Source organism: Narcine bancroftii, chromosome 2 (genome assembly GCF_036971445.1).
Source record: "Narcine bancroftii isolate sNarBan1 chromosome 2, sNarBan1.hap1, whole genome shotgun sequence".
Lineage (NCBI taxonomy): Eukaryota > Metazoa > Chordata > Chondrichthyes > Torpediniformes > Narcinidae > Narcine > Narcine bancroftii.
In genome coordinates, this window is record NC_091470.1 from 10,460,910 (window position 1) to 10,479,654 (window position 18,745).

Genomic DNA, 18,745 nt, shown 5'->3' on the forward strand with positions numbered 1-18,745 from the left:
TGACAATAAATCTGAATTTTGAAGTTGAAGAAAGATGCAGACAGGCTGAATGAATGGGCAAGAAGTTGGCAGAAGGTATACAATGTGGGGAAATGTAAAGTTCTCCAGTTTGGAAGAAAGAATGACAAAGAAGATTAAAGACAGAGGTTCATAAATGTTTGAACTGCAGGGAAGCTAGGGGTATGGGACTCATGATCTTACTGAATGGCAGAGCAGCCTAGGATTTGACTGGTGGACTCTTACTCCGGTTTCTTCCATTCTCTACCCATTGGGGACTGACAAGCAGCTTACCTGTTCATGCCAGCCTTGACCTGGGGGCACGTTGCGGTACTGAAGGGTGGCTCCACGCACACCGATAGCCACGAGGATCTCCTGAAATAGAGGGAGTATTAGCATTCACAGAAAACCACCCGCTTAGATATCTCATGCTTTTTTTTAACTTTATTTATTCGTTCAAAATACAGATCGTAAATAACATATACAACAATAAACCAAAAACATGAACGTTATACTTTATAGAAAAAAAAGGAAAAAATGAAAAAAAAACCCTCCCCCCCTTCAGCCAGCTCTCCTAAGGAGAATCATAAAGAAAGGAAAAAAAAATTAAGGAAAAATTAAACATACATATTAAAATCTAATCAACATAAATCAAAATATAAATATTCTGAATATAACAACCACTTACTAATAAAAAAGCTATAGTTATCACGCAAAACATTTGTAATTTTTTCCATTATTAAACAGTATGTCATCTCATTATGCCATCTATTAATATCAATCATATTTGTATCTTTCCATGTACTAACAATACATTTTTTCACTACAAATAAAGCTAAATATACAAAAGCAAGTTGAAATTTATCTAATCCCAAACCTCTCAAAGATTGCAAACTGCCCAATAAAGATACTATCAGATCTAAAGGCATTTTAATCTTATACAGATTTGGATTTATCCCAACCCTTTTTATCTATACCATCCTATAATGTTTATTACATAAATTAAATATAACCCTTCTCTGGTACCTTCATAAGAAAAGTCTCAAATTTAGTCATTTCAGGTAAAATCATATTGCTACCAAACACACATTTTACCAAAGATCAAATTTAAAAATAAAGAAACAATTATCAATACTATAGCTGTCCCTCATCGTTACGCTTAATCGAACTGTTTAAACCTTGAACATTAAAAGTACCAAACCTCAACTTTAACATATCTACTAATATTACTAAAGACCAATAATATCTTTATATAAAAACTCAAATCATCGTATATAGGCCCTCCAAGAGGAGAAAAAAAATCACAAATTAAAAGCTAGATAAAATGAAAATAAAAAAAAATAAGAAAAAAAATAATTAACAAACCCTTCCCCCCCCCCCCACAAAAAAAAACTACCAAAAGGTAGTAATCCCTAAACAAAATTTGGGTGTGGATCACCCACCAGTGGCTGATGACTAATAGAACCTAGAACAAATCTCTTCCTCCCCAGCCGAACAAACAAAATAATCTCAAAATATCATAATAACGTAAAAAGTAAAATAAAAATAAGAACATTCTGCTATTCATCCAAGAGGTTCCAAACTTGGAGATCCCATTTCAAAAGAAGTTGGACTCTTTCCATTCCCGTTTTTCCCATTTCTACCATTTCTTCCGTTTCCAGAACAACCAGATTTTTCTTAAGGAGACAGTGGTGGACTACGTCTTTGTCCTCTTATATCTGGCAATGAATCAGCAAAAATCATTGCTTCATGATCATCCTCAAAAAACCGAGATTAATAATCTTCATGAAACATCTTCAGCACTGCTGGATAGCGAAAAGTAGACTTATAACCTTTACGCCACAAAACTTCTTTATCTGGATTAAATCGACGTCGACATTGAATAACCTCTTTACTCAAATCAGGATAGAAAAAAACTCTGCTATTCTGAATCAATAAGGGAGTTTGTCGTTTTCTCACATTTTGCACCACCAGTCGAAGTATTGCTTCTCTATCCAAATAATTCAAACATTGAATTATTACAGGTCTCGGTGATTGACCAGGTAGAGGTGATCTCCTTAAAGTTCTGTGAGCTCTTTCCAATACCAAACCTTCAGAAAAAAATTCTTGCCCTAGTACTTGTGGGATCCAGTCTTTAAAAAAGCGAAGAGGATCTTGTCCTTCCATACCTTCTGGCAAACCAACAATTTTCACATTATTCCTTCTACTTTGATTCTCCAAATAGTCTATTTTCCTCTCTAACTCCTTCTCACGTTCTCGCAATTCGATAACGAATTTTTCAACCTTCAACACTTTTTCTGTATTTGAAGCCACTTGTTGTTGACATTCCAAAAACGCAGACTAAATTTTTTTAAAATCTTCACAAGATGCTTCTACATGTGCTTTAACTGTATTCAATTCTGAACTTATCCTTTGAGCCAGCTCATTCATTATAGGTTGGATGACAGCATTTAACTGCTTACATTGTAGTTCAGAAAAGCTCAGGCCTGCTTTCTCTAACGTAGTGGCAGACCAGGTAACTGCAGTTCCTGCTGAAACTCAACAAAAGGCATTTTAACGGTTTTACTGCAGGTCTGGACTCCCAGCGATGGCACCCCGACTTCCTCAGGGGGTCAACGCTGGTCTCCCCCCGCAGCTCGCTGTTTTTTCAAAAAATCACGGAGGAAAGCGATATCTTCTGGTTGAAATGCTTCCTGATGCAGCATTTCAGACAATGGAGTCGTCTTCCTGCGTACTCCCTCCGTTAAAATCGGCAGGCTGCCAGAATCAGGATCCACTTCTTGGGAACACGCACCTTCCTCCAGAGAACGGGTAATTCCAGCGCTATCCTTCACTTGGTGAGTAGTAAACATTTTTTTTTTCAGCTCCCACAGGCAGTCTTTGTAGTTTAGGCACTGAAGAAATTAAACCTGAAGCTGTAGCAAGTTGTTTAGGCCCCAAATTTTCAGTACTTGGAAAATGTAACTTCTTCTGCACTTTAATCTTTTTACCATTAATGGCCATAATAGTTCCTTAATACTTTAAACTAAAGTTTAAGAAGTTTAAACTTGAAAACAAAGGGTTAAAAAACGGGTACTTAAAAGTCCAGCCAGAGAGGTCGAGATTACACGTCTAGACTCTACGCCATCTTGCCACACCCCCCATTAAAAACATGTTGAACAGTTTTAAACACTCTGGATGCTCCAGAGAAAAGGATTAAAATACGCAGGAACACAAGGATTTATTTGGGAAGGGTGATGAACATCCTGATTTGATGGGGTATGTTCTATTTCTTGTTTTAAAGAGGATGACACAGAGTGGTGGAAAAGTTTCAGAAGGATATTTCATTAAGTCCTTGGAAGCCAATGGCATCGTTACCCATGACGACGATGGAATTGAGGACAAGCAGGGGCAGAGTTCCAGTTTTCATCAAATTGTGACAGACTATTTAACAACTTTTGTAAATTTGTGATGTCACCCATCAAATACACTTTTTATCCATTTTCATGCAAATGACTAAAGATATAGAAATTATTCAGCAAAGAATCTGACAGAAACATTATCAAATGAGAAATTGCAACATAGGGAGAGTAACTACTCCTGGTCGAATGAAGCATTCAATTTAATTTAATGAAAGTTACAGTAACATACAAGGATCAAGACTTCCAGTTGACAAGCGATTGGTGAGATTCTCTCAGCTCATGACCACCTAACATCAAAGGATCAACAAGGTGTCTTCAAAATGAAAAAGACAGAAGTTTGGTGAAAGTTAAACAAGAAAGTTTGCAGACACTTGGGTTGAATGCAATTACACAAACATGCTGGAGAAACTCAGCAAGTCACACAGCATCCAAAGGAGGTAAAGGGTCACCAATGTATTGGGCCTGTGCCCTTCAATGTTACCTTCATGTTGCTCTCACTCTTGTTGTGGTGAACCTTTGCTGCAATGGACAGCATGTTTGGACTCTCTATACCACTTCCCACTGAAGTAGCAGCCTGCTTGGTCCACACACCCTCCTCAGATGGGTAGATGGTGGGCTCGAGCCATTGAGGCCAAGCATTGCTGGGGAGATTCACATCACCAACATCCTCCACCACTCCTAAATAAAACCAGAGGGAAAAAGGCTCAGAAAACCAGAGCTAAGCTTTGTGTCCTTATGTTATAAAATAATCTGGAGAACCTTTGCTTTTGGGAAGATACACGAGACAGTAGTTGTGGAGTCAAGAACAAAAAAATCTACTGGGGAAACTTAGCAGGTCAAGCAGCATCAGTGTGAGATAAAGAATAGTCAATCTTCTGGGCTGAAATCCTTCAGCATGTCTTTTTCCTTTTCCATTCCCAAAGGAATGATGATTTGAAATTTTAATATAGACATACGGCACAGTAACAGGCCCTTTCGGCCCACATACTGCACAGTAACAGGCCCTTTCGGCCCACATACTGCACAGTAACAGGCCCTTTCGGCCCACATACTGCACAGTAACAGGCCCTTTCGGCCCACATACTGCACAGTAACAGGCCCTTTCGGCCCACATACTGCACAGTAACAGGCCCTTTCGGCCCACATACTGCACAGTAACAGGCCCTTTCGGCCCACATACTGCACAGTAACAGGCCCTTTCGGCCCACATACTGCACAGTAACAGGCCCTTTCGGCCCACATACTGCACAGTAACAGGCCCTTTCGGCCCACATACTACACAGTAACAGGCCCTTTCGGCCCACATACTGCACAGTAACAGGCCCTTTCGGCCCACATACTGCACAGTAACAGGCCCTTTCAGCCCACATACTGCACAGTAACAGGCCCTTTCGGCCCACATACCTGCGCAGCCCAACCTACATCCTCCGTTGCGTTTTTTTGAATGGTAGAGGAAAACTGGAGCATCTGGAGGAAACCCACTCAGACACAGGGAGAACATACAAATCCTTAGTGACAGCAAAGGATTAGAATCCCAGTCGCTGGCTCTATAACAGCATTGCACCAACTGCTACGCTAATCATGCTGCCCTATGCTAACCATGTCACCTTTACACTAACTGTATCATCCTGTTAGAAAACAAAACAGTTCTGCAATCAAATGATTAGCAGTCTTTCTGTGTTAAAAATGTCTACACACAATAACTAGATGCAAAGAAGTGCTGCAGTTTTTCCTTGAACAGAACCATAGAATTTTGCAACACTTTGGCCATATTCTTCACACACAATCAGTGACACTGAAACATTGACACGATGGGACTCCAATTTGATTCCTGGTGCTATATTTTCAGCCTGTGGAGGGTCGTGGAGTCATAGTCATACTGCAAGTAAGCGTGTACTTCAATTTTAGAGTCCACACCAATCATCTAGTAGCCACTTATGCTAATCCCTCTTTTTTTGAAAAATTCTCTCACACTCTCATCTCCTCCCACAAGCTCTTACCACCTGCGCACAAGAGACAATTTACATTAGTCAATTAACCTATCAACTCGCACATCTTTGGGATATGGGAGAAAAAAATAGAACTCAGAGGAAACTCGCATGGTCACAGCAAGAACATGGAAACTCCACACAGTCAGTACTGGAGGTTAGGACTGAATTTAGGGCTCTGGAATTGGGAGACAGTTCTACCTGCTGCACCACTGTGCTTCCCAGAGTGAATAAGTATCCTGGAGAAAGAGGGAGACCTGTACTCACCTGAGATACACTCAGGAGAAGTGACCCCTCAATTTATAATCAGTGACTTTGGTTAGAAATTGAATTGGGAATGAATAGGAATAAAACAGAGAAGGAAAACATTTTGGATGATTTGGACTGGAAGACCTGATCTTGTGAAAAAAACAGCCCTGTATTTTAAAGTTACAAGGGCATACTGATGGAGCAGCATATCATTCTAAACAGGAAAGTAGGAAGCATGAGACCAGACAGTCTGTGAATTCAGAAAATGAAAGAGTGTATGAAAAATATAACTCAGAAAATTTACGTTTGCATCCCACCTGTACCTTGGTGACAAAGGAAAACCTTGTTGGTCTGAAGACAGAAATAATGTTGGTCGTCACAGCCCTGATACTTCCCCACAGTGAACATGCTTCCATTTTCAATCTCCAACCAGAATTCACTGTGCTTTCCAGCTAACACTGTGCCATCTTCACTCTGCAAGGGAACAATGAGTGCAGATCATTAGACAAGGTGGAAAGCCAGCTTTTTGCACTGTTCATAGTGTCTTTGATGCAATCCAGTGTTTTTTTTGGCCAACTGAGCATGGCCCCCATCAACTGAATGGGAACAGAGGACAGACTTTTCCTTCACTCACCACATGGTTTTATGGTCATCCAACTTTCTAATAAATAATTTCTCAATTCCAATTACATCTGAACTTGAATTCTCTAACGACTAAATGTGAGATTTGAACTCAATCTCAAACATTCCAGTCCAGTGTCACATCAGCTCCTAAGTGCCCGTATGTATCAGGTTATTCACCTTCCACCATCTCAAGACCCCCAGACATCCAGCACATAGCCCTCCATGCTCCAAACCTTGGTATCTGTATGTACTGTCACCAATCCATGAGACACATTGAGGAGGATCGACAAGAGGCTCTGACAATTCTTGTTCAGCTGCTCAACCTTCTTCTTGCGCCGTGACCTGTGGACCGGATCAACGGTGGACTGGAACTGCAGAGATTCATCATCGGATCCACTCTCCTCATCTGCAAAAACACAGGGAAGGGATCAAGAATCGGGCAGTGACACGGGCTGTCCCCCAGCTGAACACTGTGGGTCTCCGCGTGAATGGTCGAACGCTGAAGTACACAGAGTTCAAACGGCAGGTGAGAGGGCAAGGAGAAATCTGCACCAGCTAGAGTCCAAAAGATGAACAAACTGACATTCCTTTCCTTCCCCCACAACTGCATTTCTGATCTTATTACCCTCATTTAATCAGTGTTTGATTGTCTACCAGCTTCATAAAACAAAACAGGATTGAAGATGGGTCATACCTTGGACAGAGCAATTCCAATTATTCCCTAATCCCTGTTCTTTTCCTTTTGACTTGCAAATTGGTCCGTGAGTGCCCACCAACTTTCAGAGTACATTATCCAGATGGTAACGCATGACATCTCTCTTCTAATGTTTCTACAAATTTGCTTAAATCTCTCTCTTGTGGTTTCTGGCAATTCTGTCATTGGAAACTTTTTGATTATTCTTCTAGTTCATCAGGCTTTTGGATGCAATCCTACACTGTGGCACAGCCACCTCTTCCAGAAGGGCAGTGGGCCTTTCCTGGGGACTTGGCCAATTTTTGTGCCTGGAACAGCTTATCTCAATATTATTACGTGGCAATTTGAGGAACTTTGTCTTTACATGTTGACTGATGTCATAACACCAGCTGCTCTTCCGAACGTACTTTGTGGACAAAACAATCTGAAGGGATGCTAAAAGTAAGTCAGAAATTCAAGCCTCTCCTTCTGAAGCCTCTTCACAGAAGGGATCAATCCTAGAAACTTCTTAAGATTGTATAACAGAACATGATTCAAGATTCCTTTATCGTTGTGTAAAAAAACATAATATTATACAAAATTGCATTTGGTCTGCCGTATGGCACAAAAATGATACACCATCAGCAGAAATTACCTAACAGTCAGAGAAAGAGAAGCAAAAGAGAGTCCCCCCAGAGTCGATGAGTGTCCATGAATTCACCTATAGCATTCCAGCAACCTCTGCAGCCACAAAGATTTCAGCCAAAACCATTTCCAAACCTAAGCTTCAGATTCAAACTTCCAACACGATCAGGAAGCTTTCCGTGCTGGAGGCCCCTTGGGAACCCCTCCTGCCTGCGGCACCCTCCCACATCCCAGTTCTGATAATCTAATTATAGTCAAAGTGCAGGACTGGGAAAAAGAAAACACCCCAGGGGAGAGTGTTATGGGGATAGGAAACGATTCCACTGTTCAACCCTCACACTTCAAACCTAAAGTTAAACGGGTTCAGTCAGAAAATACAAAAGATCACAAATATACGATACCATCCTGGAGGAGGGCAGACTTAAGCTGAGTGAGACTCTCTTTGCTGAACGCATTAATCATCTGGCTGGCGACAGACAACCCAACTCCATAGGTAACATTTTCAACCGTCTCGACAGGAGATGGCGCAGCAGGCTCCCAGAGCAACAAATTGTTTATTCTGTAGTTAGAGCATGCAAACAATTATTTAATTGTACTAATATTCATCTTAGCTATAGAACATATGCAGGATTTCACAGCCAAAGACAGTGGAATTGGGTTAACCTGTCACATCTTCAACATTTCCTTCATAGCAACTGTAATAAGGGAAGCCAAAACACCTAATTTACACATTCAAGGCGTTCAATTCTGGTCGCCTCATTACAAGAAGGATGTCGACGCTTTAGAGAGGGTGCAGAGGAGATTTCAAGAATGTTGCCTGGATTGGAGAACTTATCTTATGAAGCAACACTGACAGAACTAAGGGTTTCTCTTTGGAACGACGAATGATGAGAGACTTCTTTGATAGGGTGGGCAATAAGCACCTTTTTCTGGGGTGACAATAGCAAAGACTAGAAGACATCAGTTTAAATTCAGTGGAGATGTCAGAGGTATTTTTTTATATCCTCTGAGAGTAGCAGTGCCTGGAGTGGATTGCTGGAGGTGGTAGTGGAGTATGGTACAAAAGACTATTAGATATACACATGGACGAAAGAAAAATAGAGGGTTATGGGTGTGAGGTAAAATTAGATTGCTGTGGAAAAGGTTTACATTGATTGACACAGTATGATGAGCTGCAGGTTAGTACTGCACTGCAATGTTCTGTTTCCCAATGTGATCCTGCATAAGAGCATGCAAAAAGGTTTTTGCTTGTGTTGGTTGATGAGGAAGAAATGTTGACACAGACACCAGAGGAACACCTTGTTCCATCAGATCTTTAACCTGAACAGGCAGTTCCTACTACATATTCATGTCATGTTAGGTGACTTAATAAAGGTCCACAATATTATGAGAAGCGTAGATAAGGTAGACAGCCAGCACTTTTCCACCACCCCCCCACCCTCCATAGTGGGAGTAGCAAACACCAGATGATACCTGTACAAGAGAGAAAAGTTTAGGGAAAATATCAGGGGTATTTTTTTTCATCTAAACACAGAGAATTGTGGGTGCCTGGAATGTATTGCCAGGGCTAGTGGTGGAGGCTGGAAAAATAGGGGCATTTAAGAGACTCTTAGGTACATGGATGATAGAAAAATAGAGGGTTATGAGGTAAGGAGGGTTTAGCTTTCTGGGGGGTAAGTATATATAGGACGGCACAACATCGTGGGCCAAAGAGCCTGTACTGCGCTGCAAGGTTCCATGTCTCATCCAAATTTGAGAAGCTCAAGTTCTTGGAAAAAAGAAGCCAAGGTTTTTTTTAAAAAAAGAGGAATGGAAAGGAAACTATGAAATGTAACAAAACACGACAAATGGCCAAAATTATTTATAAAACCTTACTCTTACAAAGTACTTTGTACAAAATGACAAAAAAAGCAAAAACTAAAATGTAAATTTTTTTTTAACCCCTACATTACTGGATCAGTTACACTGAGGTGCGGATTAATACATCTAGAATTGCAGAAAAGCAAATGGAGAGTTTAATTTTAAAAATTAAGAATTATCAAAGTGATATTAGTAAAGGTAAACTGTTAGACTATAATAAGTACCCAACTACTCATAAATAATTGGTTAGATTAATAAGAGAACCCCAGGAAACTTGTGAACACATGATTCCAACATGGGTCAATGGCCAAGCAATGTGTCTGACGACGTTAGAAACGGCCAACCAGTGCTAGCTTTGCCCATGATCCCGCACTAAGAATACTTATGAATTTAACAAGAAAACTGTACTCAATAGCAAAACAAAACTCGATCATAACCTGGTTTGTTGTATTTAGAGCAAGAAGGACTATATACTTGCCTATTATACACCTTCTCATAGAAGGCCTTGGATGGCAGGGCAAGGCTGACATTTGGTAACATAAGTTCCAGGACATAATGGGAGGTGCTCATGGTTTTATCCTGGAACTGGCCCATTTCGAGCTGATCCCCTGGCATCACCATCTGCGAAGAACACAGAGATCAGGTCAGAGATTCAGATTCACATACCAGGGACTGATGCCAGATTTCAAAGTACAAATCAAAGTTGCCTTAAACAATACGTTGGCAAGAGTTGCCCAATTCCATAAGTTGACTTGTGATTTAGGTCAGAATTTCTGTGCACACATCAAATAAATATACCAAGTTACAAAAACAATTCTAAGGCAACAGTGACCTCATGCTTGAGCATAGATCAAATCCATCTCTTCAGATGAGATGCCAAGTCAGCACTTCTTTGCCAACTTCAGTTAGAAAGGCCACATACAACTGGATGTGAAAAAATCTAAGAATTTCAAACCATTCAGCACTTTTTGCTTTAATTTAATTTAGAGATACAACAAGGTACAGGCCCTTCCAGCCCATGGTGATCAAATACACCCATGTGACCAATTAACCTACGCACTCTGAATAGGGAAGCAAACTGGAGTGCCTGGAGGAAACTCATGTGGACATTAAGTAGTTTCATCACCCCATCTTGACACATAACCTCCCATCATAAGATAAATCTTCTTTCTATTTATTTCTAGATTTACTTAAATCTGGTTTATTCATACTATCCTGTAATAAAGCATACATATCAGAAATAAAACTTTTTTTAATGTTTGCAAAATCTAAAACTCAAACTTTGTTAATTCAGGTAGCTTCATATCTCTTACCAAAGCACGAACTTGATAATACACAAATAAAGAATTAAATGTTATTCCAAATTTTTCCCTAAGTCGATTAAAAGAAAGAAACTGCCCTTCTTCAAAACAATCCTCAAACACCTTTATACCTTCACAGTCCCAAATCTTTAAATACATATTATTCATTGAAAAAGGAATAATCCTATTTTGATATAATGGAGTTAGAGATGATATCTTACCCCTCGAACCTATAACAGAATTCCTTTTATTCTAAATCCCTAATAAATGTTTTCAAACAGGCATATTATATCCCTGTAGTAAACAAGAATTCCACTTCAATATAAAATGATGCACCTGAAACTCGGAGGACAACCTAATTCCACTTTGGCCTAACTAGCAGGTTGAGTAATATTTAACACATTTTAATTGTACTGCCTCATAATAATTTTGAACATGAAACAATTGAAGTCCTCCTAAAGCATACTTCCACGTCGGGGGAGGAGTCACGTGATGGAGTAGTGGTCGGTAGGAGAATACCAGCCCTCTCCAGAAAAGAAGAAATAAAGTGAAGTAAACACAAAATTCAAGAAACACAAAGCACAACAAGTAAAAGATAAAGTTATGGAGAAAAGAAAGAAAATGGCACCAAAGAAGGAATAAGTAAAAACGGGAAAAAAAAGAAAAGATGCCGGAATAGAAAAGAGAAAGCCTTACCTGCATGAAGGAACAGGGAGCCTTCATGGAGAAGGGAGCCCGCTCCCCAAGGTTGGTGATGACCCCACAGAGTTGCGACCTCCCAACCGCTGGACTGCAAAAATGGCTCTCTGAGCCAAACAGAAAATGCGCAATGCGCACAGTAAGGAAAAAGAAAACACCGACGGGAGGGGCGCCCAGCTGAGGAGCGAACTAACACAGCACGACCTGGTGCGAGATGCCAGACATCAGGGCTCTCAGCTGGAAGAAGAGGAAAGGGAGTAATAGGAAAGAAGAACAGCAACAGGAGGCCCAACAGATAACTAGCCCAGAAGAAGAGGACCAACAGCAAGAAGCCATGCAAAAAAACACCCAGCAAAGTGAGGCAAGCAGCTCAACAAGAAAGTCGGAAGAGACACGGATAAAAGGAAGAGAAGTAGAAGACACAAACACAGGTGCAGACACAGAAGAAGACCAAGCTCTGCACAGAGGAATAGAAGGTAAAAAAGATGGACAGTATATAGATTTTTTAAAATTTCAAGAACAAATGAGAGCATTAAAAGAATGGTTGACATTAGAATTTAGTGAAATGAAAAGTACAGAAGAAAAAGTGAGTAGAATAGAGCTGGTCATGACAGAAATAGGGAAAAGATTAGAAAATGTGGAAGAACAAGAAATGGCTGTAGAAATGGAAGTGAATGACTTAAGAAGAAAATTGGAAGAAAGTGACAAAAAAGTTAAAGAGTCACAGGAGTTGTTAGCTCAGAAGATGGATATAATGGAAAACTATAGTAGGCGAAACAACATAAAGATAGTGGGCCTAAAGGAAGATGAAGGTGGCACAAATATGAAAGAATTTATAAAAGAATGGATCCCAAAGGTCCTGGGAATGCCAGAAATGCAGAAAGGAATGGAAATACAAAGGGCACACAGAACACTAGCCCCGAAACCACAGACACAACAAAAACCAAGATCCATTATAGTAAAATTTCTGAGATACACAACAAGAGAAAATATACTGGAGAGGGCAAGGAATAAAATTAGAGAAGATAAAAAACCATTGGAAAACAAGGGTCAAAAAATATTTTTTTACCCAGACATAAATTTTGAACTCCTAAAGAAGAGGAAGAGGTTTAACACAGCAAAATCGATCCTATGCAAAAAAAGGCTATAAATTTATGTTAAGACATCCAGCTGCACTTAAAATATTTATCCCAGGGGAGCAAAACAGACTGTTTTTGGATCTGTAGAAAGCACGAGAACTTGCAGAATGCCTGCGGGAAAGAAGGAGAGATGAAGAGATGTAACAAGAACGAAGAATGATGACAAACTACATATAAAGATGTAAAAACAATGTAAAAACAAGATGTAAGAACTAAAGAAGGGAAAGAAAAGGGAAGAAAGAAAGTAAGGGGGGGGAAAAGAGGATGAGTTTTGTTATATGTGAAGATTAAAGGTTTTTCTGGAGGGGGTTGGGTGGGAGAGAATAACAGTCACTGCAAAATCAGTTGATGCTTACAAGCTGGTTCGCAATCCAAATGGAGAGGGGAGTTGTGTTTGCCCGGCAAGGGACAAGGGGCAACTCAGAGGGGGGGGGGGAACATTTGGGGTTAAGGGAATTTTAGATGTTGAAGTATTTTATGATTTAAATGTGTTGTCATACATTGAGTTCAAAAAGGGAAAACTGAGAGATGAAAATGGGGAAAAGGGGGAAGGTGGTGGTGAGGAAGGGGAAATGAGGTCTAAACAGAATATGAGATGGCCATGTTGAACTATATGACTATAAATATTAATGGAATACATCACCAAATTAAATTTTAATTTTAAATTTCAGGCTATTAAATTTCGTGAAAAAATAGACATAGCATTTATGCAGGAAACGCATCTAACTGAAGTGGAACATAATAAATTAAGGAGAGACTGGGTAGGGCACATTAGGGCAGCATCTTATAAGTCAAAAGCCAGAGATGTAGCTATATTAATTTAAAAAAATGTACCAATCAAAATAGAGGAGGAAATACTAGATCCAGCAAGGAGGTATGTAATGATAAAGTGTCAGATATATTCAGAAATCTGGAATTTGATCAATATATATGTGCCTAATGAAGAGGATCAAAAGTTTATGTAAGATATTTTTTGAAGATTGTAGATACGCAGGGGAATATATTGATAGGAGGGGATTTTAACCTTAATTTGGACACAAAGTTGGATAAAACTGGACAAAAGACTAGCAAAAAGAATAAAGTGGCCAAATTTATGGTTAAATCAATGCACGAAATGAAATTTATGGATATATGGAGGAGGCAGCACCCAAGGGAGAAGGAATACTCATATTATTCGAGTAGGCATAAACCATACCCAAGTATTGATATGTTTTTGTTGTCAGCCCATATTCAAGGGAGAGTTAGGAAAACTGAACATAAAACTAGATTGCTATCTGATCACTCACCCCTGTTATTAGCAATAGAACTGGAGGAAATCCCACCAAGAATATATAGATGGAGATTAAACTCCATGCTACTTAAAAGACAGGAAATTAGAGAATTTATCGAACGCCAAATTAAAATGTACTTAGAAATAAATAAGGAATTAGTGAAAGACAAATTTATATGATGGGATGCAATGAAAGCCTTCATTAGAGGGCAGATAATAAGTTATGTAACTAAGAAGAAAAAGGACTTCAATCGGGAAATAGAACAGTTGGAAAGGGAGATAGTAAGTACAGAAAAAGGACTAAGAACAAGGAAAGATATAAGAAAAAGAAGAGAATTGGCAGACAAAAAATAAAAAATGAAACATTACAAACGTACAAGGTGGAGAAGAACATAATGAAAATAAAACAAAAGTATTATGAGCTAGGAGAAAAAAACTCACAAAATATTAGCCTGGCAACTTAAAATAGAACAAGCTAAAAGAACTATATTGGCATCAAGGAAAAAGGGCAAACAAATTACATATAATCCAATGGAGATTAGTGAGAACTTTAAGGAATTTTATGAACAATTGTACCAAACTGAGAATGAGGGGAAAGATTAAAAAATAAAAGAGTTTTTAGCTAAAATTGAACTGCCGAAATTGCAAGAAGAGGAGCAAAACAAGCTGATAAAACCATTTGAAATAGAGGAAATACAGGATATATTAAAAAAGCTGCCGTACAATAAAACGCCTGGAGAGGATGGATTCCTAATAGAATTCCTTAAAACATTTAAAGAATTATTAATTCCTCCTCTCCTGGAAGTAATGAACCAGATAGAAGAAACACAAAACTTGCCAAATTCATGTAACACAGCAATAATTCCAGTAATACCAAAGACGGGGAAGGATTCACTAACACCAGTATCATATAGACCAATATCTCTACTTAATTCAAATTATAAGATAATAGCAAAATTATAAGCAAACAGATTGGTCGACTGTGTACCAAAAATAGTAAAACAAGATCAAACTGGATTTATTAAGAAAAGACTAACAACGGACAATATCTGGAAGTTCATTAACTTAATCCATGCAGTACAAGGAAATAAGACGCCAACAGTGGCGGTTGCTTTAGTCGCAGAGAAAGCCTTTGACAGGGTAGAATGGAATTATTTATTCAAAGTACTACAGAGGTTCAACCTACCAGAGAAATACATTAATTGGATTAAAGCATTATATAAGGGACCATTGTCAAAGGTGACAGTAAATGGATATATATCAAACCAATTTAAATTAAGCAGATCAACTTGGCAGGGATGTCCACTATCTCCCTCACTGTTCACTTTAGCTATAGAACCCTTGTCAGAACTGATAAGAACAGAAAATAAAATAAAAGGGATAAAAATAAAAGGAATATAAAATCAGTCTATATGCAGATGATGTCATAGTATACTTAACAGAACCAGAATTATCAATAAAAGAATTACATAAGAAATTGAAGGAACATGGAGAAGTATCGGGGTACAAGATCAACGCAAATAAAAGTGAACCGATGCCAATGAATAATGCAGATTTCACAAAGTTTAAGAAAGAATCACCATTTAAATGGCAAACACAAGCAATCCGATACCTAGGTATTAGACTAGATAATAATCTAGGCCATCTATACAAACTAAATTATCAGCCATTAATGAAGAAATTACAAGATGACTTAGAACATTGGAAATATTTACCACTAACACTGATAGGAAGGGCAAATTGCATTAAAATGAATGTCTTCCCAAGGATACAATACCTATTTCAATCGTTACCAATTTCCTTAACAGAGAAATTCTTCAATGAGCTAAAGAAAATAATTAGGAAATTCTTATGGAAAGGGGGGAAACCGAGGATAGCGCTAGATAAATTAACAGAATGGTACAAACAAGGGGGCTTTCAGCTAAACAGCACAATTAAAATATCTATCAGATTTTTATCAAACAAGGGAAATACCAAAATTATTACTGACGCAAAATCAACGAATCTCTTTCACAATAGATAACCTTTCCTTTAGAAAATGGAAGAGAAAGGGAATTAAAAGAATACAAAATTGTTTTTTGGGAAATAATTTATTAAAACTTGAACAAATGAAGTACAAATATGGAATAACTCATGGTACAATGTTTGCATACCATCAACTGAAAGCTTACTTAAAGGACAAATTGGGAAACAGACTGAGATTACCAGAAAGAAGCAGCTTTGAATATGTGATCACAGAAACAATGATAATTAAAAGATTTATAACGAACATGTCCATCAAACTGCAAGAGAAGGAAAATGATGAAATAAGCTATAAACCCAAACAAAAGTGGGAAAAGGATTTAAACATAAAGATAAAAAATGAAATATGGGAGAAGTTATGCTCTGGATCTATGAAGAATATAATAAACACGAGGTTACACAGGTTTGATACCACGCCCCAAAAGTTAAAAAAAATGGGATCCAACATTATCAGATAGATGTTTTCGCTGTAAGGAAACGGGAACCACAGTACATGTAATTTGGGCATGTGAGAAAGTGAAAAAGTTTTGGGAAGATCTAAATCAGGTATTAAATAAAATCACAAAAAGCAACATACCAAAAAATCCAGAGATCTTTCTTCTAAGTAATACAAGAAGTAAAGAATTAGACCTCAAATTGGATGAAGCACAAAAATGTTGTAGCAAAAAAATGTATAATGTTAACCTGTAAATTAGAAGAGAGCCTGAGAGTACAGCAATGGTACATAGAAACGAATAAATGCATTCCATTGGAAAAAATAACATATAATTTAAAAAAATAAAGTCACAGTATTTAAACAAATTTGGGAAACTTTACATGGAACATAACAGTGAGGGCTTGCCTCGGACCTCCACCCCCTAAAATGATAAGAAGACAAAATGACTTGATCCAGTGTGTAAAAGTAGATAACACAATTTTCTTGTTTATTTTCATTGTGTGATGACATTGTTTAATGGTTTTATTGTATTGTATATGTTGAACGTTTAATGGGTTTGGAGGGGGGTGGGAAGGGGGGAGGGAAGGTAGGGGTAAAAAAGGGGAGAAAATGCCACTGTGTATATTTAAGAGGGAAAAGTTCGTATGTATTTTGATTGATATGGTTCACAGTGTGAAAAAAAATTTTTTTTTTTTAAAAAGCATACTTCCACGTTAATTTCTGTAATGCTAATCTAGCTAACTTTCCCTTCCATAAAAATTTCCACACCGCCATATTGAAATCTTGAAAAAATACTTTTGGAAGTAAACATGGAATCAATTGAAAGAGATACTGAATACGTGGAAAGATATTAATCTTAATACAATTTACCTGACCTATTAATGTTAACGGAAGATCTTTCCATTTATTCAAATCCACTTTAATCTTTTTCAATAATGGTAATCCACATCAACAATTAACCCTAAATATTTAATTTTATCAGACCATCGCAATCTTGTAATATGCTTTCACTCATTATAATTCCCATCTGAAATCAGTAATATTTCACTCTTATCCCAATTTTAAAATAAATATCCCGATAATACTCCAAATTGCTCCAAACATTTTTGCAAATGTTTCATAGATTGTTTTGGATGTGTTAAATATATCAATACATTATCAGCAAATAAATTAATCTTATATTCATCTTCCGCAATTTTTATCCCTTTAATATTATCATTTTGTCTAATTGCTGCAGCTAATGGTTCTATAGCCGATGCAAATAAGGCTGGTGACAATGGACAGCCTTGACGCGTTAAATGACAAAGTTAGGTTAGGCAGCGAAAGTAAAAAATCAGAAAGAGCAAGAGGGTAAAAAAAAGCAAATCTGAAGGCTTTATATCTTAATGCAAGAAGCATTCGGAACAAGGTAGATGAATTAGCTGTGGAAATTGAGATAAACAAATATGATTTGATTGGGATTACAGAAACTTGGCTGCAGGGTGGGGAAACCTGGGAACTTAACATCCCGGGGTATACGATATTTAGGAGGGATCGGCAAGAAAGCAGAGGGGGTGGGGTAGCATTGATGGTGAGAGAAGGGACCGACACGATTGACAGAAAGGGTATCAACTCGGAAGATGCGGAATCTATATGGGTAGAACTGAGGAATAGCAATGGGCGGAAAACGTTAGTGGGGGTGGTATATAGGCCTCCAAATAATAGTGTAGAGGTGAGGGAAGGCATTAAAAGAGAAATTAGAAAAGCGTGCAATAAGGGAACAGCTGTCACCATGGGAGACTTTAATTTGCATATAGATTGGACTAGTAAAAATACAGAGGAGGAGGAAATCCTTGAATGTTTACGGGACGGTTATCTAGACCAATATGTCGAGGAACCAACTCGGGAGCAGGCCATTTTAGACTGGGTATTATGTAATGAAAAGGGGCTAATCAACAATCTTGTTGTAGGAGGCCCTTTGGGTAGGAGCGATCACAATATGATCGAATTCTCACTCGACATGGAGAGTGATGAAATTAAAACCGAGACTAAGGTCCTGAATTTAAATAAAGGCAATTATGATGGTATGAGACGGGAGTTGAGTAAGATTGATTGGGTGGTGTTTATGGGGGAGTTGACTGTGGATAGACAATGGAAAGTATTCACAGATCTAATGTAGAAATTGCAAAAATCGTGACTCAACTGTGGATAACAAGGGAAATTAGAGACAGCATTAGGTCCAAAGAGAGAGCATATCAATTGGCCAAAAAAAGTACCACAAACGAAGACTGGGAGCAGTTCAAGATGCACCAAAGGAGGACAAAGGGATTAATCAAGAGAGCAAAAATAAATTACGAAAGTAAGCTTGCGGCAAATATAAAAACCGACTGCAAAAACTTTAATAAATATGTCAAGAGGAAAAGATTGGTGAAATCCAGAGTAGGTCCCTTGCAGTCAGAATC

At 38.3% G+C, this 18,745-nt stretch overlaps 1 protein-coding gene across 17 annotated transcripts in view; it reads right to left on the minus strand.

The window, feature by feature from the left end:
* The window catches only part of LOC138753182 (autophagy-related protein 2 homolog B-like), a 245,827-nt gene that overhangs the window by 112,157 nt on the left and 114,925 nt on the right, over positions 1-18,745 (minus strand). For 16 of the 17 annotated variants that reach the window (XM_069915817.1, XM_069915816.1, XM_069915821.1 and 13 more), the window contains 6 exons: positions 9,916-10,058; positions 7,979-8,136; positions 6,493-6,665; positions 5,953-6,109; positions 3,880-4,076; positions 292-372 (listed from right to left, as the gene is read on the minus strand). In XM_069915817.1, the coding sequence (XP_069771918.1) occupies positions 292-372; positions 3,880-4,076; positions 5,953-6,109; positions 6,493-6,665; positions 7,979-8,136; positions 9,916-10,058 (909 nt within the window). The remainder of the gene's footprint in view (positions 1-291; positions 373-3,879; positions 4,077-5,952; positions 6,110-6,492; positions 6,666-7,978; positions 8,137-9,915; positions 10,059-18,745) is intronic. The other variant, XM_069915820.1, reaches the window with a different exon arrangement.